Genomic DNA, 26,403 nt, shown 5'->3' on the forward strand with positions numbered 1-26,403 from the left:
ACAGAGAAATCAAATACCCAAAATCCACAATTTATTTAAGAAGGCAAGAAAAAATATTTTTCTTTTAATTGAACTAGAAGTAATTTTTTCTCCATATATTGAATAGAAACCCATTAATTTAAACATTGCTTTTTGAAATAAAAAGTCTAATTAGTCCTTTTAATTTTTAATTTCATTATGTTTTACACCATATTTAAAAAATATTCATTGGCTTGTTGGGCCTACTCATATGAGACCACTAAGTAATTATATGATATCGGTACTAATTAGGATGAATTTCTATGTCAAGTAAAATCTTTATTTCCTAAAATTATGATAGAAAAAAGAGACATTATTAATATTTATTTTTCAAAAATAAAATCTAAAATATTTGAAAATTTCACCACTAAGAAGAAAGTGTGAAGAAATGTTGGGCAAAACCAAAAGAAAGGAACTCTTTCTCCCTGAACCCTAAATCATTAACCCCTTTAAGTTAATCATACTTTAGCATGAATTTCCCTGCTCGATTAGAGTCTCGAAAGGAATCCCTAAACCCCAAATCATTAACCCCTTTAAGTTAGTCATACTTTAGTATGAATTTCCCTGCTCGATTAGAGTCTCGGAAGGAATCCCTAAACCCTAAATCATAAACCCTGTTAGATTAATCATATTCCAGTGTGAATTCTGACACCCTTAATCAATTTATGCAAATCCTGTTCAAAGTTGGTCTGCATCAATAAACTTCATAAGGGTTATCCAATGGCCAATAGATTCAACATAGAAGGGAAAATATGAGGCTGGTTTCTGGGTTTAAGCTGAAAATGTGAAACTAGTAAGAGCCTTCACCACGACTCACACAACTACCTGTAAGATCAACAGCTAAATTGAAACAGAGGAAACAAAGAGACTGATAGCAAACACAATTCAAACGCAGCAGAATGTGAAAACAATCGCTGACTTTGAGAAAAAACCATAGATATGATGTATGAATTATCGGCCTAATAATGTTTAACGAAAGAAACAAACACATTCTACCATCTCTTCCAATAAGATATCAGAGGAATCAGGGACTAGCTGCAATTTACCTCACTTGCAAAAAGCCAAAAAAAGGATTCCTTAGAATTCTTTCGGTCGATTCAACCCTGAGTTAAGAGAAATTAAATTTCCAAAAAGGTAGCTAGTCAACCAAAAACCATGTCTTTGATTCCATTAATTGCTCAAAGTTGGAAGATCTTGTGAGGTTTCAAGGGGGGAAAAAAGAAAAGACATTCATTTAGGAGAAAAATAAAAAGGGGAAACCGGGTGATCCAGTTTATACAGAGGTCTTTATCTTCAGTTTATACAGAGGTCTTTATCTTCTTTGGATCATCTGGTTTCTTAACTCCCTCTGCAGCCTTCTTCTTGTCCTTCCTCCCCCTCTTCTTTAGGGCAGTCATGTGGGCTTTCAGAATGGTTGCATAAGAAGCTTGAAACCGTTGGTGATCCTTAGGCCCCACCTAAAAGTTTACAATCAAAACCAGGTGAGAATGTTAGCCCGTGGATGACAATGGCACGCATAGCTTTGACAAACAAAAATTGTTGAAGAGAGGTAAGAAAATGCCTACTTGCCCAAAAGTATTAAGAAAATAAAATTTTGAATCTATTTATGTTAAAATTTCATTCTCTTCCTTTCTTAACAATCAATTGAAACAGCAGAGTAACACAATCAAGAGGCTCAATTCATACGATTTGCACTTGAACCTCACAGCATTTGGTAGCAAACTTACAATTTGTAACAGCCTGCCAAAGTTATACGGTACATATGGGAGAATATGGAACCATGAAATTTGATTATGTGACTACAATGCAAACAAGGTGGGGCTGACTACAGGATTACAATATAAAGTCCATCCAGCGCAAAAATCTACCACTTCACAACTGTAGGAGTCCAATACATCCCTCTCACAGACAAATTGTTTATCAGTAGCAATAAATTGAACTGGTAACTACAGTAAGAAACCACCAACAAGAAATCTGTTGACCATGATTCGAAGATTTCACAACTGGTGAAGTCATTGCTGAGTTGCCTTAACCCACCCCCTCCTCCCTTTGGTTGACTCCATTTTTCCTTTTGTTTTCTTATCTAATTGTTTAAAAATCACAAAAGACTTATACATAACTTCCCAGCTGCTCTGCCAAAAGACAAGATAAAAGTATGATAAACTTTATGTTAGAAAGCCCGACAACAAAAAGGTTCTCCTGAGTCCTGACTCTTTGATGGTTGTTCTTTGGGGAACACCTAGACAAATGGTCGTAGGCGTTTTCTCCAAAGGCGGCATGGCTTGTTCACAGACAAAATGGTCTGTTACAAGACTAGAGCATTATTGTTAAGAGGTTCTTTCCAAAGCCTTTTTGTTTTGGCTTGAGGATTGAGGTGATGACCACAGGCTAAAGGAAAGTCTTTAAAGAGGAGTCCTCAATGAGAGTAAGTTTATGGTGGGAAACTTGCATGGCTGTCCTTTTCTGGGGCTCTAAGCCCACAAAAATGTCTTGGAGATATGTCTTAAGGTTCCAATAAATTGTTGACCTTCATAGAAGCCTGATGTGCTTTGTCTCAAGTCTAGGTTGAACAATTAGTCGGACATTTCATCCTTCCCAACCGCACCCATTTCTTCCCCCACAACCACACCAAATTGAGTTTTGAAGTTTCCTTTATTGGGTTTGCTTATTGCATGAATTAGGAGCTGCATTCTGACACTTCATTATGTTTCCTTTCCACAAATTCCTAGGACATCTCGTCCTTCCTTGTATATCTTTATATTATGGAAAAAATGGCCTTAAACAAGATTTCAGATCCTACCAAATGACCTAATGAAAATTAAAATAGAGAAGAGGAAAGATAAGGTAAATGAGGAACAATATGTTAAATGAGGAAGGTTCAACCATATCTCATCTAATGGCAATACATCCACTCCTCCATAATAAAAGGTTCCAATCAACTATAGGTAATACTTAAGTAACTCAAATATGTATGTTGAGTTTTTTTCTCACTGATACCCATATTGAATGACATTTAAAATCATATTCAGCATAGTGTGTTTACTAAAGTTTCCAAAAACCGATAAATAAGTTTTTTTTCTCCTGATAGGCAAACAAAAAATAAAAAATCCAAAGTAAAGTTTGTGTATGGTTAAATTAAGAAAACTTTTACACCAGATAAGAAGACAACCAGCTATAAGTGGGAAAAAATTACCGAAGCAGAAATGGTCTTTTTGCCATCAGTTGCACGGATGAGGCATCTATAGTCAATTGCTTCACCAGCAGTCGTAATTTTATTCCTTTGCACCTTTGACTTTAGGGATGCTAAAGATACAAAATGTACAAGCAACTAATAAAATACTAAAAATAGAAGGTTATGATTACCCAGAAAGGAAAAAAAGCAAAAATAGAAACAAAATCAAAAGAAAGAAACAAAAAGAAGGCTGAGGATGAACTTATACTTACAGCGTTTCAGAGTAACCCAAACAGAGCGCTTCGTTGTACTGTGCTCAAACATGCTGGTGAGTTCATTGAGAAACGGATCTAATTGTAGAAGAACCTGACAAAATAAAAATAAAACACAAATCCACTTGGTTTCAGATATCAGGCATAATCTCGAGGCAAAAGCGAAGAAAGAAATTTTCTGACAAGAAGACAAAACATCCATTAATAAATGGCATGAACAAAAGAGACTGATACCCAAAGATAAACAAGAGTATAAGAACTCTTAGTCAAAAAAGGAAAACCAATAGTATAAATATTGTTCACATTCCTACAAGTAAATACACATTGGTACCATATACGACTATGTAAGTATGAGCATGCATGTCGACTTCACCCACATGCCCTTTTAAATAAAATTAAACCTAAATTCCCAATATCCGAACCCATATTCTTAAAAAAGCTACATTAGCCTATTCATTTACACACACACCCAAGCGGTGAAAATTGAAGCTGTTGCGGTATTATATTCATTAAGGACATGTTTAGGTATCCCACAGAAGGCACATTGCCACATTCTATTTATTTATAATTCTATGTAAGATCCATAGGTATAAACAGTGCAAATATGTGAATCAATAAGTGCATCATAGTTTTATAAGGCACCAGGCGTGCTAAAGGCGAAAAGTCTCCAAAGGCTTAGGCGCAACAACAAACAAGTGCCGGAGCAAAGTGAAACCCAACTTAGGATGCGTATCGATTTTATAAGATATGATCCAAAATCCAATCCAAACAAGATTCCAAACATTTAAAAGAAGCATTCATTAAAAGTAATTAAATTGTATAAATTTCAATATATAGTTAAAAAAATTTAAGAGTAAAAAGTGTTAAAAAGGGAAAAATAAAGTAGACGAAGCGTGCCTCTCCAACAAGGCACTAGAACTAGGGAGTGGTTGAAACTTGGATCCAGGGCCGGTGCAAGCACACCTTTAACAACAATGATGTGCATATAAAATGTACACACGAGCACTTGAATGCATGGACCCCTATGTGTGCATACTCACACAAACAAACAATAGTGAAAATCTGAGATGCCGTGTTTCATGAAATCCTAAATTTAATCCCAAAACATCATCTCGAGATGTGGCATCACAACAAAACCCATGTAGCTTTCGTAAAAGAACAAAAGGAACTACATGACTTATAGTTCCCAAATTGATGGGTAAATTTTATTTTGTTTTATACCGCCTAAACCAAACCTTGTGACAACACAAAGTTTTCATTATTTCCAGTGTTTTAATGAATTTCAACTCAATTCATGAATGACTACCATGAATTTTCATCCAAACCAATGAAAAATACCATCCAGATATCTCACACTAAACTGCAGATATTTCAAACTAAATTGCAGATTTTGAAAGTAAATTTATTCAATTCATATTCATGGGGAAAAAAAGAATACATTCTATATCTACCAACAACAAATGATCAAAGGCAAAAAAACTACAATTTTAAAATGAAAAAATGAAGAATCAGAATTTACTACTGGAGCAATGCTTCATTTGATTGCTAAAATGTACCAAAAAAATAAAATTAAGCCTCTGGTTTTTCAGGGGCACCATTTTTCATTTTCTCCAGAAATTAAAACAGCACAAAGCATAAGATGCTATTTGCTCAGCGACTTAGGCTTCATGTAGAACACAGATATCCAAAATTTTATTTTCTTTCCTTTTCTTTTCCTTTCCCTAGTTTGTTTTCCCAACCAAACACACCCAAAAACTAAAACCCAAAATGACAAGACTTCACAACACCCCTTTATTGACAACCACTTTTTTTTTTCTTTTTTATCAGAATTATTGTCAACCAAATTTTACCAAACCCTAAAATCAAAATACCCTTCTTTTGAACTGCACAAAAACACTTCTAACAGCTTCCAGCCTATCAATTACATGCTAAAATTCTTTAAAATAAAAAGCAATTTCCCATTCCACTGAATTCCCAACCTGAAAGCTTTTCTATACAGCAATCACAAGTCATAAAGACAACCAATTTCTCTTTCCGTTCACATACATTTCAAAAACCCAAACCAAATGCAGAGTCTCCGACCGCTTAAATACGTACATACAAGTCTACATATGTATATATAATCGATCTGATCGTCGAAAATGGGAAATTGAATGACGATGAGATCAACACTCGATCAAACGAGAAACTCAATTCGGAACTTCAAGAATTGAACCCTATATTTGCAGTGAAACCCTAGATATAGAGAAAGAGAGGCCTACCATGATGAGTATTGAGTTGTGAACTGGAACTGAAAATGAAAGGAAGAAAAAGTATACAAAAGAAAAACCCTAATATTTATAGTGTGGACTGGGGACAGGCTCCACAGCCTTTTAAAGTATTTCTTAATTTCAATTTTTTTTTACTTGATTATTTATTTTTAAATTTTAATTTAATTTTAATTTTAATTTTTTTAGTTTTTAAAATTACTTAGCTCAACAAATTACAACATATTTTAAAAAAACTATGTCCGTGGAAAGGTTTGGTCCGTTTGACCGTATTTTCTAAAACTCGTTTTATTTTTTAACTTAAAAACAATTTTTAAAAACAACTTTGAAAAAATATGACCATTTGTTTTTAAAAATTAATGAAAACAACTTTTATTTGTTTTTTAAAAATTGTTCTTTATTTCACATTATTTTTTAAAATTATTTTTAAAAAAATAATAGTCAAATAGTGTTAAAAAAAATTAAATAATTTTTTATTTTTAAAAATAGAAAACTGTTTTTAAATCACATGACCTAAGAAGGCTCAAAATCTATAATAAATGTTGGATTCAGGACAATTGATGTATTTATGCCGACATGCAAAATAATGTTGAAAATATTAGTATCAATAGAAATATTAATAATTTAATTTTATGAAAATATAGAAGAAAACATTGATATTAATGAAATTTTTTATCCAAAAGAAATTCGAAAATAAATTAAAATATATAAAATTTGAAAAAAAATGATAAATAATTACTAATATATACATTAAATTAGGTTTCAAAAAAAATAATAATATAAATATTATATGATAATATTGATTCAGTGGTAAACATCTAACCCCAAGTAAGGCTAGAGGGGGCATAAATCCCCCTACAAGTTAAAATTTGTTGGGAAAATAAAAATCCAAATGGGAAATCTACCCCCTCTAAAAAAAGGTATAAATTTAATTTAAAATTTAAAAAAATAAAAAATAATGGTGATTAAATATTATTATAAAAAATAATATTTACTATTAATTATTAATAATATATTAAGATTGAACTAAAATTAAAAAAATAAATAAAATCTTATTTAATATTCATACTTATTTTTTCTTGTTTATTTAATTTTTTCCCTTTTATACTTTTTTTTTTATTTTGTCTTTTTGGGTTTAACTAAATTATAAAAAACAATACTTGTTGTCTCCATATATTTAAGTTTTAACTAAAAGACTTTTAACTATCTCATATTTAGTTATTTGAAAAAGGAAAAAAAAATTAAAGTATTAGTTTTGTATCTATTGAAATCTTAAAATCTATTTGGTAATTGTTTTCAAAAACAGTATTCTATTTCTCTAAAATTTCAAAAAAAAAAAAGGAAAACATGTTTAGAAACCAAAAAATTGTCTTTTGTTTTATGGTCTTAAAGACAAAAATTAGAGTGTTTCAAATAATATATTTTAATTATTTTAAGTTATTTTAAATTGTTTTTAAAAATAATTATATGAAAATATAGAAGGATTAAAAATAAAACATTAGATATAAAATTATATTTAAAACATATTAAAAATATGTTAAAATAAAAAAATTATTTTTTAAGACAATTTTCGAAAATAGTTATCAAATAGAGTCTTAATCTCTATTTTTAAAAGTATATAGAAAAATCTAAACCTTTAAATATAAATATAAAGATTGAGTTTAAGGTATAAATAAAGGAAATCAAGTTAAAAGACACTGAGACTTAAATGCCCAAACCTCTTCTATTTGAAAAATATCAAAATTTATAATAAAAAATTTTGAATTCTTTAAAATAATTTAAAAAGTTTTTCATACAAAATAATTAAAATTATTGAAAAATTCTAGTGATTTTTCTTTATATTTTTTAATTCTTTTGTATATATATATATTTTAAATGTGCTTAGTATTATGGTTGTTCAATTTGATACATTGTGATAATTAATATTTAAAATTATTTAATTATTTAATAATAACAATAAATACCATTAACGACTATAATATAATATTTTTCTCCTTTGCCTCCTAACAAAAGTCCCCGGCTTTGGCACTATTGATACATGTACTCAAAATTAGAATCGAGTAAGTTTTTACCCTTTTGTTCCAACTCAAACTTCTATTCTCGTAAAATTCATTTTAGTATCAAATATTAAAATCAAACAAGCTTTTACTCTCACGTGAATGAGATTTTTGTTTTTATTGAGCTCGTCTTAAAACACCTGCGTTATGCATTATTTATACATATGAAATATATGCATTCTATTCAATAGATTGACCCAAGAAGAAATGAATCCCCAACTCTCAATTAAAACACGGGATCAGATGGCACACAAGCTTCTTCTATGTAATGTAACCTTAAAAACTACAAAACTTTCAATGGAGAATCAAAGTTCATAGTTCATTCAATCCATTTCTTGAAGCTGAACAACTGCATTGAATCTGAATTCTTTGCCCAGTTTCAAACGCCTCCTCAAGATCTTTGAAGCTCTGTTCAACCCTCAGGTCTTTGCTTAATAAAATTAATCCTGCCAAACAAGTTACCATTGTTTCATTTTCCCTTGAAATTCCCAACCTTCCATTGCTTAAATAAGCATATGCAAGTCTATACATGTATGTATGGTCGATCAGATCGTTGAAAGATGAGAAATGTGAATAACGATGAGATCAACACATGATCAAATGAGAAATTCAATTTGGAATTTCACAAATTGAACACTAAAATTCAATTTGGAGCTTCAGAAATTGAAACCTAGATATAGAGAAAGAAAGGCTTACAATGATGATTATTGAGCTATGAACCGAAAGGCAAAGACAGTTAAGAAAACAAAAACCCCTAATATTTATACTTTTTTAAAAGATAACCGATAAAAAAAAAAGGATAAAATTCCCTTTAAATTGCAAATATAACCTTCCACTTTTAATAGCCCAGAAGATCACTCATTCCAAACAAAAATATCCCTCCAACACTAATTTTCTTTGTGTCTCTTCCTTATCCTTCAAACTCATTTGTTCCATTCGTTACCCTATAAGAAATAAATTACCGATGATGTTTTCATTCATTTCAAGAGAACAAAAAGCCAACATGAGAGCGAGAAGGCAACACGAGGGAAAATACAAAGTTTTATGATTTCCTTCTTCGATTTCAGTTCTCTAAACTCTGAATATGAACTTTTATGTATAAAGTGAGAAGAGACTGTAAGTGCCCTATTTCAGTTCCTTTTATTTTTTAAAATCAGACCCTATTTTTCATCTTACTGATATTGTGGGTTGATTTAGTTTATGAAATGATAGAAAAAAGAAAATTCATTGATGAAGAATACAAAACTGAAGAGGTATAAAATCCTACCAAAAAAGGGAAGTGAGAGAAACCGAAGCTTTGAAACCTCGTGATCATCATCAGAAAATGAGAAAAAATCAATTGAATCAATAAGCATTAATTTTCTTGTTGCAATTTTTTTTTTTTAATTTATCTTTATGAAAAATGGCAGCTTGTAGAATATTAGCATCTAGCCTAACATCCTTGAATAATAGGAAATAATGGATTTAACATAGTTGGATAATTTTGTTAATATATTTTTACACAATTTATATTGATATTGTTACAATTTGTCATTATGTTGCAGATTGACATTCCTCCTCCCTCATATTTTATAATTAAAATACCTAAAGATGAGTACTTTGTTGGAAAAATTACATATTTATCTCATTTGGTAGCCATTGAAAATATTAAGAAGAAATCGACTGAGCCACAATTGGAGATGTTTAGAAAATCATGTTTTGGTCAGTTTTTACTCTTTTTTGAAACTTAGATTTTTAGTCCAAATTGCCCATCAATTGTTGTTATTATGTCAATGTGAAACCAAAAAGAACAATAAAATTTGGATTTTATTAGAATCAAAGGGCATAAGATTTAGTAAAGATGAGCTTTTATTGATTACAAGCTTGAGTTTTGGTCCTATTCCAGAATGTGACAAAAAATCATTACGAATGAGAGACACATACTTTAAGGGAGAAAACAAGGTGTGTAATGATGAGTTGGGGAAAGTTTTTCTCTCTTTAGGAGATGTGAAAAAAAAGAATAAAAATAAAAAGAAAAAAAATGAAAGATTATGAAGATATGGTAAAGTTGACACTTTTGTATTTTTTTTTTGGAGCATGTTTTATTTGGGAAAGAAGTGAAAAAATTTAATAGATATGCAATAGGTTACTCCGATTGATAATTTGGAAGCTTTTAACAAATACCCATGGGGGATCTATTATGAGAGGACACTACTTGGCTTGCCAAGAGTTTTGAAAAACCAGGTATCCAAATACCAAGATAAGAAAAAAAACCAAGGGAGAAGTTGTAGTCGAAGCATATAGTGTTGTTTGATTTGCATATGCCTTCCAGGTTTGGGCATAAGAGACTATTTCACTTATGCGTTAATTGCAGCTTCTTCCTTTGTTTTCTTCTTATTTTGGTATTTGGATACTTGGTTCTCCAAAACTCTTTGCAAACCAAATAGTATTCTCTCATTATAGATCTCTCTTATGGATATTTGTTAAAAGCCTCCAAATTGTCAACCAGAGTAACCCATTCCATATCTATTAAAATTTTTCCTTCTTTACCAAATAAAACATGCTCCTTCAAATATAAAAGTGTCAACTTTACCACATCTTTATCTTCAAATTCTTTCATTTTTTTTCTTCTTATTCTTCTTTTCTTATTTCATCTCTTATAGAGAAAGGAAAACTTTCTCTAATTCATCATTACACACGTTGTTTTCTCCCTTAAAGTATGTGTCCCTTATTCGTGATGATTTTTTGTCATATTCTAGAATAAGACCAAAACTCAAGCTTATAATCAATACAGGTACATCTTTACTAAATCTTAAGCCTTTTGACTTTAATAAAATTCATATTTCAATGTCCTTTTTTTGTTTCATATTGATGTAACAACAATTGATGGACAATTTGGATTGAAAATCTAAGTTCAGAAATGAGTAAAAAGTGACCAAAACATGACTTTCTAAACATCCCCAATTGTGATTCAGTCAATTTCTTCTTAATATTTTCAATGGCTACCAAGTGACATAAACATGCAATTCTTTTAGGAAAGTACTCCTCTTTAGGTATTTTAGTTATAAAAGATGGGAGAGAATGAGGAATGATAATCTGCTAGATAATAACAAATTGTAAAAATATTAATATAAATTGTATAAAAATATATTAACAAACTGAATCCATCATTTCATACCACTTCCTAATATGGAGTTTCTTTTTGTATTATTCAAGGATGTTATATCAAATGCTAATATTCTACAAGGTGTCATATTTTATAAGGATATTGTTGACGATATTAATGTAATTGAGGCTATTATATTTTAATAAGTTGCAGCTATAAATAAAATACAAAGAATATTCTAATATCCATTGAAACAAAACCAAAGCATTTTAAAACCGAAACCTATTGACAGTGAACTTAATAGCAGTTAAGTTAAGTTTTTTCTTATCATTGAGATTTTACTTCAAGACTTGACTATGATCTTACCGAGAAAAATTGTAACTTCAATTTCATTTTTTAAGTTTTGTTGACCAAAATATCAAGAACTATCATGAAAGATTGAGAAATATATATAATAGAGACATCAATAAAAATATTAAGTATTTAACATATTTAGATCAAATAATTCCATAAAAATTTTATTCAATTACATTATCAATTCATAATAAATATATTCTTTACAAAAAAATTCAAACAAAATTAAAGCAAGTTAAAACCTATTGATAGGAAACTTGATAGTAGTTAAGTTCAGTTTTTTTAGATCATTTAGATATTTCTTCATACCTTGGATTATGACCTAGAGAAAAATTACAACTTCAATTCAGTAAAATTTTTGTTAAATTACATTATCAATTTATGACATAAATTAATAAAATAAAAAATAAAAACCCAAAATTTCAAGTAGAAAATTAATGTTTAATAATTCGATTGATTTGTTCTCATTTTCTAATGATGATGATGAGGTTTCATAGCATGGTTTTCTCTCACTTCTTTTTTTTGGTAGGATTTTATGCCTCTTCGGTTTAGTATTCTTCATCAACCAATTTTCTTCTTCCATTTTTTTTCATAAACTGAATCAACCCACAATATTAGTAAGATGAAAAATAGGGTTCAATTTTAAAAAATAAAGGAAACTAAAATAGGACCCTTAGTATTTCTTCTCACTTCATGCATGAAAGTTAATATTCGGAAAAACTGAAATCGAAGAAGGAAACAATGAAGCTTACTCTGTGTTTTCCCTTGTGTTGGCTTTCTGCTCTTGTGTTGGCTTTCTGTTATCTTGGAATGAATGGAAACATCCTCTGCAACTTTCTTACAGGGTAAACGAATGGAGCAGATGAGTTTGAAGGGTAAGGAAACGATACAAAGAGAAAATTAGAATTTGAGGGAAAATGGGCTGAAGTGGTTGAAGGGGCAAAGGTATTCTTATCTGGAATGGGTGGTTTTCAAGGCTATTAAAAGTATTGATTGATTAAATCTTGTAATAAATTAATAAATTATTTATTTACTTCCTATATTTATTTTTATTAATATTTTTTTAATTAGCAAATTCAAATATAAACTCAAATATATAATTGATTGATTAAAACTATTGAAATTATTTTTTTATCATTGGAAAATAGATAATTAATTTTTTAAAAATATTGAAATGATTTATTATTTATTATTATTTATTTTGTAGTTCAATTATTAAAATAAAATTTATGAATAAATTAATGTTGAATATATAAAGTGTCATTTCTATCTCATAATATTTCTCTTTATTCTTTAGACTTGAAATTAAGTCTTATGATAAATTTGACTGACTCAAGAAGAAATGAACCCCTACTCTTAATTGAAACACAGAATCAGATAGCATACAAGCTTCTTCTATATAATGTAGCCTGAAAAACTACAAAACTTTCAATGCAGAATCAAAGTTCATAGTTCATTCAATCCATTTCTTGAAGCTGAACAACTGCATCAAATCTGAATTCTTCGTCCGGTTCAAATGCGTCCTCAAGATCTTCGAAGCTCTGCTCAACCCTCAGGTCTTTGCTTACCTTTATACCTTCCTGCAACATTTCAACAAAGAACACACAATCAGGGTTGAAATCGATCTGGGTTTCCATTTGGTTACCCTGAAAAAGGAGTGATTATGCTGTTGGATCAATATGATATGATAAATATGAATCAAAGATGGAACAATGAGCCATCAATCCCTCAGAAGCTCCACTAAACAGAGAGATAGGAACGGCAGTTTGATGGCATTGTGGGCTTTCTAGATCGGTTTTACAGAACTAGCTTTCATGAAAAAGAAAGGGAAATTCATGCAAGGATACTGCAGATATTGAAATGTGGCTAATGTATTTGGGATTCAAAGGTTTTATTGAAGTTGAAAGCTTTCTTGTATGTAGATATCCATCCAATGCATGGATTTCAAACCAATAGGAAGAAGCTGCTCTAGGACTGCAGAACAACAAGAACACCCAAAATTGGAGGAAAGCATTTTCTCAAAGCAACAAGGGCAGGTCTATTGCATTTTGAAACAAATTGTTAAAGTTCTTAACATCTCCTACCCATTGATAAACCGTGAATTGACTGTAATGCTCAATATAAGGACAGAGCCTAAATGGTTGACTCATGGGTGTCCATGCCAGTCATCGAATCGATACTCCTACATTGTGGGGTTTTGAATATGGACCCATGTTGCACAAATTTAAAACCTTTTGAAAATTCATTAATGCTAGTGGTTGCAAGAACATTTCAAAATGCCAAAATGTAGTTCGATGCCGTTTACCTTTTCTACATATTCAGCAACAGTGGAGTTGATTACTTTTTTGATAACCTGCATATAAACTTTAGAGGGACCAAGGACTTCTAAAAGGATGTCTCTGGGTATCTGCCAGACAAAAAAAGACAAGAGTATAAGTTGCAATCACTTTCACAGCTACGAGATGAAGAACAAACACACTCACACAAATAAATAATGTATGTATCCGTTCATTGGAAATAGATACAATGTTGACATTGTCTTTGCTTTAAGTGGGATGGGGATGATTTGGCTCTTCCCAATTGTATTCAGAAATAAATTTATGAGTTTCCCAGCAATCTGCCTAGAATAAAAATATTTAAGAAAGAAACAAAGAAAGTATCACCATAATGAAGTTTATTATCTGGTTTATGACTCTATATCTACAAGGATTAAGTAGAATAAGGATTAAAAGATGTGAGGACTCGGTCATTGCTCAGTGGTCCCCATGCATTCCACATTAGGCCCAAAATTATATTGATCAATTGATGTACTTTTCACCCATCAACACAATCATAATTTGCTTGCACAAATTCTCTTACTTTCCAAGTTTTTTGACCTGGATGTTACCATGATGCGTATGATAACAAGCGATGACAATAATGCTGGCACAATCTCTTCACTTGAATTACACTTATACTACAAATTATAAATTTACTGCATTAGAACAATAAGAGACGGAGGCTTACATCGGGTGTTTTTCCTGATAGTCCCCAGCCGTTTGTCAGAGACAAAGATGCCAATGGAAGAAAGCAGGTGAAAAATGTTAGAAACTTAACAGTTGAGGAGAAGAAAACGTGAAGAAGAAATGCTGTAGTTGAATAATCATAATAAGTAGACCAAATAAAAAAACTTGTTTAATAAATGCTTCAGTCTAACATAAAAAATTTGTACTTCGTCTTCTTTTTCTTGTCTAGATGGAAATTTCCAACATCGAGTCTCAAAATTAATACTATCAAAGCTTAGAAGTGATTGTAGTTCCAACTCTTCAGTTTCTAGTTTCAACCCAGAAAAATTACAACATATGAGTAGCTGCAGTTATATTATTAGACTACGATTTAACTGTCTACCAATTATGAAAACTCGCTTATACGAAAGCCAAAAGGCTAACTTTTTGTTCAAGCTCCTTATCACCATAATTCTCCTGCTCTCCATCTCGTTTTAGGCTCTTTATTTACTATATTATCCTCTTTTTTGTATAGTTATAAGTAAAGGGTTCTTCAACACGACATCTGATGGTAGCTTTTCCATTTTAAATATGCTAAGAGTGCTATTTATTTGAATTCTTAGGCATAAAATTCTATGATTTTGTTAGCTTCAACAATGCTGTGATATTCAAGTTTGGGCATTCACCATACATGTGCCACATGTGCCGGTAATATTTTAAAATATTAGATATTTGTGCATAAATAGAAATGCAAATGTGCAAAAATAGTAGTTCCTCCTAAGTATTATTCTCTAGTGAGCAATAAAATTATTTGTTCTACACATCTCAACTACTTCTCACTATAGCACCTTCTGCATTCAAACCCTACTGACCTAGCCAGACTAAAAAATTAACCAAAATGTGATAAATCAACCACAAAGTAGATGCCCATTGAAGATGCCACAAAAAGAAATGGTAATACGATGATAAGAGGAATCATGATGTCAGGAATCACCTTCTCCTGTTGGAGTTGCGACATGTGAGCACAGTACTATATGCATCTATGCTTAACTAGTTAGTGGCAATCATAACAAGAACCCGTTTTGAGAAAGCCACTGTTGAATTTAAAAGGCTTACCTCCTTTTACTCTTCGAAAACCTGGAATGGGCTGAGCATCAGCTACCATTTTAGAAAACACATTGTCAAAAATTGTTCGAGTCTTGACACCAGATAACTCCACGCTAATCTGTTAATAAGATATAAATATAATTTATGGACAAAATTAACAGCTGCATTGACCATCTATAAACATTATATTGACCAAGTATTCTTTCCCAAGTCCAGGATATCAATTGTCCCCACATCATTTTTACTTTTTTGTTGAACTTCCACCTCATTGTATTTACATGCTCAATCAAAAGACTAATGATTGTTTGCAGATAGAATTATCTATACCTTCAGTTCTTTAGCATTGCCAGTACTAGTAGCAGTAACTGAAAAGTCTTCAAATTGAGAAGAAGAAACTCCAGGATCTTTGACACCTAAATTTAGATGGAAGAATTAAATAATAGTAAACCCAACAATAGCACAAGATAGCAAGATGAGAGCATACTTGGAAGTTGGAAGAGAAAAGTGATTGGTTTTTGCACCTGATGACACGGCACAAACAGCAGGACAATATTTATGGATTGCTCTGTAAGAAAGGGAAGCACTAAAATCAAATAAGGAACATGCTTAAATCTCAGTAAATACTCAGAAAACCCTGCAAGTAGACTTGATTATAAGAAAATTTGAGGAAATAATGAAACAGCTCCAGATAAGAGTCATAAAACAAGTCAAGCAAAAAGAATAAGTAAACCAACACCCAGAAAAAGTTAATCAAACTGTTAATGAGTTCGCATGTGAAGTGAAAATTTTACAAGCTAATTGCCAGAAAGAAAGCTTTTTTTTTTTTTTAAAAAAAAAAAGGAAAAAAAAGGGAAAGCAATTAAGAATCAACTCGGCTGTTGTTTTCCAGATTCTCTGAGTGTGACTAGAGTCTTGCAAAAAAATTACTATATCTCAAGCTGGTTAACTCAAAACTCATATGGCTGACTTTATGAATTAGTATTACTTTGCACAAAATTATTAAGCATTGAATTTCATTTAAAAAGGCTTCTTTTGGAAGAAATGTCTAGAATGAAGTGGTTAAATATATAAATTAGCTCAAAACACAGGTGTTTAATTTCATAACTAGTAATACCTTACACGAAAGGCTTGGGTATTGTATTTCATCTGGAGTGAACAACATGGTCTGATAGAAAAAAAAATTGGAAGAACTGTTTGCTTGTGGTGAATCATCTGCACAAGAACCAAACAATTCCGTAAAATCATCATATACAATTCCATGCAGCATCCCATTAAAGGAACTGACAAAAGCTTAACTTCTGCTATGAGAGAGTTAGAATTAATCAATTCAAGAAAAATGACTAAATGTTAAAGAAACTTTTCTAAACATCTGTAGTCAGAAACAAATATCACAGACCCCATTACTTGAAATCCACCAAAAAAAAAGCAATAGGTAAGTATTAGAAAAAAAAATCTAGAAACTGAAGAACAAATAATCAACAAACAAGTTCCCATTTCTGAGGGCAGAAAATAACATATGTTTTTGGCATACTAAATTCAAAAATCCAATCAAAATACTCTATACACAGCTTAAACTAAACAGAGAGAGAGAGAGAGATTTAGGTTATGTTTGGTTCCTAGAAAGAAAAAAAATGTTGAGAAAAATATTTTTCCGCTATCCTATAGAAAATAACAAAGAAAATCAAATATAATTAAAATTAGTTAGAAACTTATATATTTTTAAATTATTTAATATTTCTATGGATGAGTTAAAATAAGTTTGAAGTATAGAACTAGCAAATAAAAATAGAATTAAAATCAATAAATTATTTTTATTTTCCTTTACTTTAAGTCTATTTTTATTTTCCTTTTATTTTTTCTTTCCTTCTACTTTCCCTCTCAAATTTTCTTTACCTTGTATTTTCCCTCAAATTTTCCAAGGAACCAAACATTGTCTTAAGGAAATTGATATAAACCCATTAATAACAGGGTCTGTGTCAAGACGATGATTCTCAGTGATTTCCTTGCCATGAACTTCTAGAACAAGAAAAAAATGGAAAACCCAGATTCAAAAATGACTATCCAAACAGGAAACAACACCAATACCACAGGCCCCATGACTTGAAATCCACCAAAAGGGAGATTGCAACACATAATTATGAGAAAACCAATGCAAATATAAAAAAACAAAAAAAATCAATAAACAAGACTAAATTTTCAAATGGGTACCAGAAATAATCACACATACGCAGAGACCGGAAAGGATGGAGCATTCAAAGGGCTGTGCATACCTTAGGATTCAACCCCCATGAGAGGGGGTTAACCGCTATTTCCATATCTGGGTCTCTCTCTCAGTGACTCTATCAGAAACCAGACTCACTATGGTGGTATTTCTGGGTGAGTTCCGCAGTCATGCTCTCATGCCTCATCGGTTTTATTTTACCAAAATACCCCTAATATTTTTTGAACATATTTAACAACACCAAGGACATTTATGTCAAGTGTCCACATATCAATAAGCTCGGATTAATCGAGTCATATAATGGTTTGTCATGTCTAATTGGGTGAGGTAAAATTGTAGTGAGTTAAAACGCTAGGCAAGATTGTATTTTAACTTTATTATTTATACATTTTATTTAAAAATGTAAATTATATTAAAAATAATTGTAATTAATAAATAAGTAAGTATTGTAAGTGTAAATTTATTTTTTATTTTATATGCTTAAAAAGGAAAAAAATTATTTGATTTAATTGTATACATAATTTATGAGGACGGGGGAGATGTAAGAAGAATTTCAAATCAATCTTTAATCACGGGGTGTTATTTGGGATTTAATCTAATATGACATTGTAATGAGATTGGATAATTATTTTTAATACTTATGCTAGAGTTAGATTAAATTTTTTTAATTTGAATTAAATTTCAATTGAGTACAAACCAAAATTTCAATAATTTAAGTCAATTCAATTCAAGTTATAACCCCATTCTAACCATATATTCCAAACTCGCAGATGGTAGTATATATTCCAAATTCATATACTACCATTTGTATATAAATAAATCAAATAATTTTTTTCCCTTTTAAGCATATAAAATTTTAAAAAAATCACATTTATAATACTTACTTATTTATTAATTAAAATTATTTTTAATATAATTATTTTTAAATAATGTTTTAAAATACATGATAGGATAGGCATAAGAAATTTCCATATATACCCTTCAACAATAACCCATCCTATTCGCATTTCTACTCTCAAAGGTGTTATTTTGTCCAAAAACAAATATATAAATATACAATCACACATGATTTTATAAATTAGAAAAGTAATAAGAAATATAAAAAAATTAATAAAAAAATGTATTCACTAATAAAAATAATATTATATATATGATAATATATGAATTATAAATATTACAAAAATATTAAATTGAGTTATTATTAAATTTGGGTTATTAAAGGATAAATCCACTGCAATCCAATTTAAATAACAGAAAAAAAAAAAACCAACCAGAACTTGACCCATCGCGTATAAATAAAAGAAGGAAAAATAATTGTAGGCCCCACAAAAACTAGCCGTTACAGTACCGTTTTTTCCCATGATTCAAGACTACTTTTTCAAAAGGAAGCAAAGGCTAGTGTGAATCTCTTCCTCACGGAAAGGAGAAGAAGAGGAGAAGAAGAAGAAAAGAGTGGTCCACTTCTTCATCATCATCCTATTCCCTTGATTACGTTCTTCATTTTTGCCAATCTCTTCATCGCCCTCTTCGCTATTCATGCTCTTTCACATTCAGGGTTTGTAGTGATTTCTTTTCTTTTTCTTTTTTCCGAGTTTTTTTTCGGGGATTGATTGCAATTTTTTTTTGGTTGGAAGTCGTTAAAACTCGCAGATCTGAATGTTTTTTTTTTCTTTTTAATTTTTCTTTCTTTCTGGTGTTTGTGTTTTTAATGAAATTGGGCCCGAACCCATATGGGTAATCTCATTTTTTTCTTTGCTGAAGGTTTTTGTTGTTCAAGTTCGATTGGGATTAGGCTAGAATCCATATGGGTAAATTTAATTTATGATTTCAATTTATTTGTTGTTCAAGTTTGAATTTGGGTCAGAGTAGATATGGGTAAATTTCATTTCTGGTTTCAATATTTTGCTGTTCTAAGTTTGTTTGAAGTTGGATCAGAACCCATATGGGTTTTTTCATTTTCTGATCTTTTCTTTTTGATGTTCAAGCTTGTTTCGAATTGGGTTAGAATCCATATGGGTAAATTTCATTTCCCCTTTTGTTTCATAAACTTTGATTCAGTTTTTTATATTCATGGAGGAATCCAAATCCAGTAACATTATTTGATCGATTAGGGTTTTGGGAAAACCATTTTCTTGGTTTTTGATCTTTTTCTTCATAAATTTGATAAAAGTTCTCTTAATTTTCTAGGGAAACAATGAGTGAGACAATGGTAGAAGTGAATGCACCAGTGCATCAAGGTGGACCCACCAACAGCTCCACTGGGGCGGTTCCTCTGCCCCCACGCCGCCCTAGGGTTAGGGAAGTAAGCTCTAGGTTCATGTCTCCGGTGGTTTCTTCTTCATCCTCCGGTGATCTTCATCTCCTCAATGGCAAGTCTCCAATTTCAAAGCCTACAGAATTTCACTCCAGGCAGCAACAGCAGCAGCGCTCCACCTCTGCGCAGAGGCGGCGGCAGAACCAGGAATTAGAACCTTTATCTTGTGCAGATGAGAATAGGCCTGAGACGGCTCGGAGCTTGGAAACCCCATTTGTATCACAGTGTAAAGCTCCCTTGATGTCTTCACAGAGGAAGCAACGGGTGGTGAAGCTTTTCAAGGAGAATGGAGGAAGAGGGGAGCAGCAGCTTCCAGATGGCCTGCGCTCGAAAGTATGCGATGGTGGAAAGCCGATAGGAAGAAGTACTAATGGTGTTGCTTCTTTGAGGCCTGATACACCAATTGTCAGTAGTAGTATGGATAGGATTGTTTCATCAAGATTCAGGCTTATGACACCAAATTCTCACCGGTCCAGCAATGCCAGTGCCATGCCTGCAGCCAGTGCTGCTACAAAGCTGTTGCAATCAAGTGGGATGTCATTATCAACTCAAACCTCTAGTGTAGGCGGTAAGGTTGACGGGGTCTCATCCCAGCAAGAAACTTGTGCAAACCCTTCTTCATTGGTTGATGACAATGATGATAAAATTGACCAAAAAATTGCCCAAACCCGTGCTAATGAACCGGCGTTGAGTGATTCAGAATCATGCAGCAGTATCATTCAAGGGATTAAACCTATTAGTTCTTCAAGTCCTGTTCAAAACTGCAAGACACGGTCTCATAATGAATTGCGCTCTTCCATGCCTGAGGCTGATATGTTGCCAACCATGTCCACTAGATTGCTTGCTGAGAGAAATTGTGGCAGGGGTAATGTCAATGGAGCTGAGTCTTCGAAATTCTCTGCTTCCCCTTTCTCCCGTTCTCTTAATTTGACGCCATCAAGTTCTGATCAGTCCTTGTTCCATTCTATCAAAACCAGTGAAAAACTAGCATCTGTTTTGTCCAAGCCTCATACAAACTCCATGAAGAATGGGAGCATTTATCTGCCTCCACTTCCTCCATGCACAAAGCCCGGGACAGATGCAAGAAAGGGAAGGAAAGTTTCCGGTCATCAAGAAGATGTACATTCTCTAAAGCTGCTTCACAACCATTATCTGCAGTGGAGATTTGCCAATGCAAAAGCAGAGGCCACCATGCAAGCTCAGAGAAGAGAAACCGAGGTTAGTCACTTTATCTTCCACATCTTGAATTATGGATTAGCATTCAAGAGCCTTAATACCTATATTTATTATTATTTTAGTCTGTTTGTTTGTAATCTGATGAGATTTTTATTGCAAAAAGGATGAGAGGACTGACTACCTTGGATTCTAGTCATTAAACAAACAAGATTACTGAATGACTAATAGATGAAAATCATCAAGACATGGAATAGGGTTGTATGAAAAGAAGTAATAAGGGATCATATAGTTTGTTGGGATAAGGATTCCAGCTTCATCCCCTGCATGCTTAATGCACAGCAAGCATAGCAGGATTTGAAGCACAGGATTTTGAGGATAGACACTCGGAGAATGATTCTACCCCCTTTTCCCTGAAGATGGATAATATAATATAACCTCATAAAATTTTGCTGCAATCTTACTTAGCTGCCAAATGTAACCACCATTAAAGGTAGATTTTGACAAGACATTGGCAACTTCAATTAAGAATTACAAAATTGTCAGTTTCAAGCCTCAGCTGCTGCATACTTACTGCATAACAAGGACAGGAGGAGGTGGCAAGAAGGGCCAAGTAAACATGATCATTGGAGACCAACATCAAGAATATAATTTACCAACGACTATGATTTATCATGTTATCAGAATATTTCCTTGATGTTTAAGCTAAGTTTGTCATTTGACTAGTCTAGCTTTTGAGAGATCTTTTAATTCGTTTGCCCTTGTATGTAGTCATTCTTATATCTGTTTTCAATTAGTCATCTGCCGTTTCCTTAATTTCAAGGCTCAAGCCCTCCAATGAAAAGGTTCCTTTTAAGACAAGGATGTACTTGACATTGTTACCATACCATAACATTTTCATTTAATTTCTGCCACCTGTAAATAGTTCAAACTTTCATCAGAATCCTGTGAAAACATCATGTAACTAGAGCAGAACATTTTACGTTGTCGTAACTATAATGGAATAACACCCGCTCTCCCTTTTCTTTGGAATGCTTTACTAGTGAAACTCTTCATTCTTTTTGAGAACACATTTGTCATCATTTTTCCCCATATTCTTAATCACTTTGTCATTTCCTTGTAGAAAGCACTCTATTCTCTTGGGGTCAAGATATCGGATCTATATGAATTGGTGAAAGGGAAACGCATTGAACTTGGCTTGTTGCAAAGAACAAATATTTTGGTCACAATTCTTGAAGCTCAAGTAAGGCTGCTAGATTGATGATTTCTTTCTTTTAATGTTTTTGCATTGATGAAATATGGTTTGCCATATTTTCAGTGCTTGAGTAACTAGTTGAATGGCATCAATAGGATGTATCTAACCTCACATCATGCATATAATCCTTACCTCAGATAACAATATCCACATCTCTCAATAGAATTATGGGAACAAAACTCGTATTTAGGGGTATGATCCCCAAACCCCATGTTGATTTCAATGCCTGGTTTCTATCAAATATTAATTGATTTTTTTTTTATTTTGACTGGGAAGGATATAGCTGCATATATTTGAACAAGAAATGTAATTTCAATTTTTATTCGGCAAATATCCATGGTAAACTCATATAAGTGAAGACTCCATACTATGCATGCAATATATAATGTGATGATGTATGAATTTGGTCCATTCATGGGCAGCATAAGTTATAAATGCTAAAGAGATTTATGATATCGCTTGAAGGGTCTAAGAAACCATTGACCTAGGGACGAATTTATGACACATGTTCATTGTATATTAGATTCAGATGAATGCAAGTTAATTAGCTAGCTCTTCCAAGGATGCTGCTTTGATGTGATGATAATTCAAGAAACAGACATGAGTACCCTGATTTAGAACGAACTTTTCATTCTTCGAGGATAGATAGAGAAATAGACCAAAGCCTCAACAGTGCTTGTCAAATCTGCAACACAAAAGTGCTCATGAGATCAAAAAATATAGCCAGGAACCATTATAGTTTCATAAATGCCAAGTAACTAAGCAGTCCACACAATTCAGATGGGAACCGTCTTCTGCACTGAGGTAGTGGGTGGGGGGACTGTGATGAAGGTGGTTAGCCACAGTACTGAGGATTACAAGCTGTGTTTCATCAATGATGGAAACCCATCTGAATTGAGCAGGAATTCCCCAAGGAGGTTTTAGCAGGAAAATTAATTTAGTTTTAAAGGGATCTGCTGGTTGGAGATTTTCTAGAGTTAAGACTCAGTAGGAAATTACCACACTATTGTCATTATATTTTGGACATGTCAAAATAAAAAATAAAAATTTATTTTTCATGAATAATAATTTTGAGGCCCCTATTAGGTTTCTTCATCTTAATTCCTATTTATGTATTAAATCCCGTGCAAGTAAGTCCATGTATAAAATCATTTTTCCTTGTTTGCCATTGATCAGTCAGACATCTAATACATATAAATGTATACACTAGGGAATGTTTTAGTCAGTTTCCTTCAACCCCGTGTTTGGTGTTTGTCTCTCAATTCCCACTCATATGTTAGTTCTAAGCTCAATGCACATACACACACACTGTTGACTTTTTTATTTTTTATTTTTTTTCCCTTCACATCCTTTTTTCAAGATACTTATGCCATCTTGCAACTTCGGTAATGATATTTTAGATGCCATTTTTGGATGAATGGTCGATTTTGGAAGGGGATTACTCTGTTTCTTTATCAGAAGCAATTCAAGCCTTGGTGAATGCCTCACTTCAACTTCCAATCAGTGGAAACATACGGGTATGATATTTCCTCCTTTATTCATCACATATAGTTGAACCAGTGTTTCTACTACCCTTCGGCATATGTTGTGCCATTTACATTCACAATTCACTGACCATTAGGTAATCATTCTGCAGGCTGATATAAGAGAAGTCAACGAGGCACTGTACTCAGCAACGAAGATGATGGAAATAATAATTTCCAATGTACAAATGTTTATGCCAAAGGTGCGGTAGATGGGTTTCTTTCTCTTCTCTCTCTCTCTCTCACTCTCTTTGCGTGTGTTTGTAGACTGCCATAACATGTTATTATAGCAGTAATCTGTACAAAGAAGGATAGGCTATGGTTTGGAACATAGAACAAAGAGAAGGCTAAATCCAACAGTCCATGTACAATGAGAAACCAGAAGAAAATATAACTTAGGGTGGAAGAAATCCTCAACAAAACACCATGCACATTAAGGCTTCTTGCTTGGCCAGTCCAAGTGAAGGAAAAAATCAAACTTCTTGGATCCGTCAATAGTCTTGTGAATCCAAATAAATTCCCAAGGCTTTCTTTTACCCTAGAAACCACAGCTGACCAAATCCCTTCCAAAAAGGCCCATTAAAATCGCCAAGAATGAAAAAAATAAAGTCTCTCTAGAAGTTATTTACACATCTGGCCATAACCTGTTGAGTTGGAGACCCTTTGAAGGGCTTTCAAAAGAAGCCTCCATTTGCTATCTTCAGTTTGAGCATAATCTTGTATACCCCAAAATCCTTACTGAAGTTTCTCAGCCAATTAGACATATAGGGCCTTTTGTATTGTAGTCCTCTTATCAGTTTCACAGTATACAGTCAATAATGGAATAGGGTAGAAGTGTGAACAGTGGAGTACATCAATTGGACATGAAAGAAAAAAGTGATATTCAAGTTACCTGTTTGTTGTATGGTGATGATATTGGGCACATACGAATGCATCCTAGTATCTGATACGGACCCAGTTGACAAAGAATAATAAACTTAAGTGGGCTTGGTTAGGTAGTTTCAGTATGCTATTTTTATTCCCCAAACATCTATTTATTTGGGCCTTTTTTATTGATAAAAGCTTCTTCAATGCAGGCTGAAGAAATGGACAATTTGGTTTCGGAACTAGCAAGGGTGACTGGTGGAGAAAGAACTCTATCTGAAGAATGTGGATATCTGCTGTCTAGAACTCATGCATTGCAGGTCTGCCCCACCTAGCCATCTTCTACTATTAATCTATTAATCATTTCCATTTGTCATATTCTGCCTAGCTATGAAAGTGCCTTATAAGGATTATGCCACCCTCACACTGATACTGATCTTTCAACAAGTTTTCCTCATGTCAAGCACAGTGCATGCTTTTACATTCCATGAAAGTACCTTTAAAAAAATCATGCCATGCTCACATTGATACCGATCTTTTCAACCTTAAAGTTGTTCTCATGTCAATTACAGCACACATTCTGCCTAGTTATGAATAAAAACCATGTCATGCCCTCACCGAAACCGATCTTTTCAACCTCAAAAGTTGTCCCCACGTCAACCGCAGTCCATGTATGCAGACTTAGTTTGTTTTTTGGGTTTATGAATCCTCTGCTTTTCAGGTCGAAGAATGCAGTCTAAGAAGCCAGTTGATTCAACAACAACGCAGCAGCAGCAGCAGCTGCAGTGAAACCCAGGAACAATGAGCATTCTTTCATCACTACAGAAGGTTAACAGCCAAGAAATTGACCTAAAAATTCGACATTCTTTTCATGCCTGTTTTCTTCAGTTCCATGTATAAATAAGCATTCATTTTGATGTGAATGAAAACGAGAGAGTTTGACAAAAAAAAAGCACAGAAGTGAAGTGAGAGAGAGATGCAAGGTATATAGGAAAAATTCATCTCTGTTTGAAAGAGAGAGTTGTTGCTTGTATTTTCAAAATTACAGAGAAAATGGTCTCTGATTGAGAGAGATCAAGGAAAAATGAAAATGGGATATTCAATTCTTTTTCTCTTCTTTCTGTGTAAAATGATCTTGTTGGTTTGATACCCATTTTTGGGAAGATGCCTTGATGCTTGATTTAGAAAACTCTGAGGTTGTGCCAACCAGCTAACCCGATCATCTTTTGCATTGCATGCAAGTACACAACACTTGGATAAAAAATAGGTTGATGAAACCATTTTTCTTGTTTGAGTTCATAAATATTTATTTTGAAAATAATTAAACATTATTTTTTAAAAACCATTGTAGCATTCAGAAATAATATAAATCAACATTTTTATCATATTTATAAAAATATACTTTTTTTTTTACCTATTAAAAAACACGAGCAATTAAATGATATCACATATATATATATTCTCAAGTCTTTTTATTTTGATTATAAATCCATTTTATTTACATCCTTAAACTTTGTTTGTATCATTATCCGGTACATACCATATTTTATCACACGTATTCGAACATTACAATATCTTGGGGTTTTTTTAACAATTGTTTTCAAGAATAGTTATCAGTTTTCTAAAACAAAAAAACTAGAAAACAGATAACTACAAACTATTTTCTGTTTTTATTTTAAAAAATAAGAAATAAAGAATTTTCAAAAAACATTTTAAAATTGTTTTTCACTTGTTTTC

The 26,403-nt window shown here is 32.3% G+C and overlaps 3 protein-coding genes and 1 long non-coding RNA gene across 5 annotated transcripts; 1 reads left to right on the top strand and 3 right to left on the bottom strand.

Annotated features, from left to right (window-relative positions):
• Positions 1 to 1,114: 1,114 nt before the first annotated feature.
• On the bottom strand, positions 1,115 to 5,786 carry LOC117914127 (signal recognition particle 14 kDa protein-like). Its single transcript, XM_034829331.1, has 4 exons — positions 5,724 to 5,786; positions 3,463 to 3,556; positions 3,212 to 3,321; positions 1,115 to 1,475 (listed from the first exon to the last, which is right to left on the bottom strand). Exons 1-4 carry the CDS (start codon positions 5,724 to 5,726, stop codon positions 1,317 to 1,319), a joined length of 366 nt encoding a protein of 121 aa, XP_034685222.1. The 5' UTR covers positions 5,727 to 5,786; the 3' UTR covers positions 1,115 to 1,316.
• Positions 5,787 to 7,990: 2,204 nt separating this feature from the next.
• LOC117915039 lies at positions 7,991 to 12,150 on the bottom strand. Its single transcript, XR_004651358.1, has 2 exons — positions 11,978 to 12,150; positions 7,991 to 8,730 (listed from the first exon to the last, which is right to left on the bottom strand). It is a non-coding gene; the product is annotated as an uncharacterized LOC117915039 (long non-coding RNA).
• A 403-nt stretch (positions 12,151 to 12,553) lies between these two features.
• On the bottom strand, positions 12,554 to 17,690 carry LOC117914088 (trigger factor-like). Of its 2 annotated transcripts, none has more exons than XM_034829278.1 (8): positions 17,587 to 17,690; positions 16,431 to 16,528; positions 15,838 to 15,881; positions 15,644 to 15,729; positions 15,326 to 15,434; positions 14,232 to 14,245; positions 13,531 to 13,632; positions 12,554 to 12,805 (listed from the first exon to the last, which is right to left on the bottom strand). In XM_034829278.1, exons 1-8 carry the CDS (start codon positions 17,629 to 17,631, stop codon positions 12,683 to 12,685), a joined length of 621 nt encoding a protein of 206 aa, XP_034685169.1. In that variant the 5' UTR covers positions 17,632 to 17,690; the 3' UTR covers positions 12,554 to 12,682. The 2 variants fall into 2 exon arrangements, with proteins under 2 accessions (XP_034685169.1, XP_034685168.1); XM_034829277.1 differs by having other exon boundaries at positions 15,838 to 15,899.
• A 1,243-nt stretch (positions 17,691 to 18,933) lies between these two features.
• On the top strand, positions 18,934 to 25,779 carry LOC117913987 (protein ENDOSPERM DEFECTIVE 1-like). Its single transcript, XM_034829134.1, has 7 exons — positions 18,934 to 19,092; positions 19,725 to 21,069; positions 22,148 to 22,267; positions 23,680 to 23,796; positions 23,916 to 24,005; positions 24,879 to 24,986; positions 25,388 to 25,779. The coding sequence occupies exons 2-7, from the start codon at positions 19,732 to 19,734 to the stop codon at positions 25,469 to 25,471; spliced, it is 1,857 nt and encodes a 618-aa protein (XP_034685025.1). The 5' UTR covers positions 18,934 to 19,092; positions 19,725 to 19,731; the 3' UTR covers positions 25,472 to 25,779.
• Positions 25,780 to 26,403: the final 624 nt, after the last annotated feature.

The sequence above is a fragment of the Vitis riparia genome, chromosome 5, assembly GCF_004353265.1.
Source record: "Vitis riparia cultivar Riparia Gloire de Montpellier isolate 1030 chromosome 5, EGFV_Vit.rip_1.0, whole genome shotgun sequence".
Taxonomy (NCBI): domain Eukaryota; kingdom Viridiplantae; phylum Streptophyta; class Magnoliopsida; order Vitales; family Vitaceae; genus Vitis; species Vitis riparia.

Bases quoted from the DNA above. Each gene is read 5' to 3' on its own strand.
- LOC117914127 (XM_034829331.1), bottom strand. The intron at 3,322-3,462 runs GTAAGTATAAGT...TTGTATCTTTAG, and splicing joins TTGGGTTACTCTGAAACGCT to CATCCCTAAAGTCAAAGGTG. The intron at 1,476-3,211 runs GTAATTTTTTCC...GTAAACTTTTAG, and splicing joins AAAAGACCATTTCTGCTTCG to GTGGGGCCTAAGGATCACCA.
- LOC117914088 (XM_034829277.1), bottom strand. From the start codon at position 17,631: ATGGAAATAGCGGTTAACCCCCTCTCATGGGGGTTGAATCCTAAG. The intron at 15,730-15,837 runs GTGCAAAAACCA...ATCTAAATTTAG, and splicing joins TGTTTGTGCCGTGTCATCAG to GTGTCAAAGATCCTGGAGTT. The intron at 15,435-15,643 runs GTATAGATAATT...TCTTATTAACAG, and splicing joins GCAATGCTAAAGAACTGAAG to ATTAGCGTGGAGTTATCTGG.
- LOC117913987 (XM_034829134.1), top strand. From the start codon at position 19,732: ATGAGTGAGACAATGGTAGAAGTGAATGCACCAGTGCATCAAGGTGGA. The intron at 21,070-22,147 runs GTTAGTCACTTT...ATTTCCTTGTAG, and splicing joins CTCAGAGAAGAGAAACCGAG to AAAGCACTCTATTCTCTTGG. The intron at 22,268-23,679 runs GTAAGGCTGCTA...ATGATATTTTAG, and splicing joins TCACAATTCTTGAAGCTCAA to ATGCCATTTTTGGATGAATG.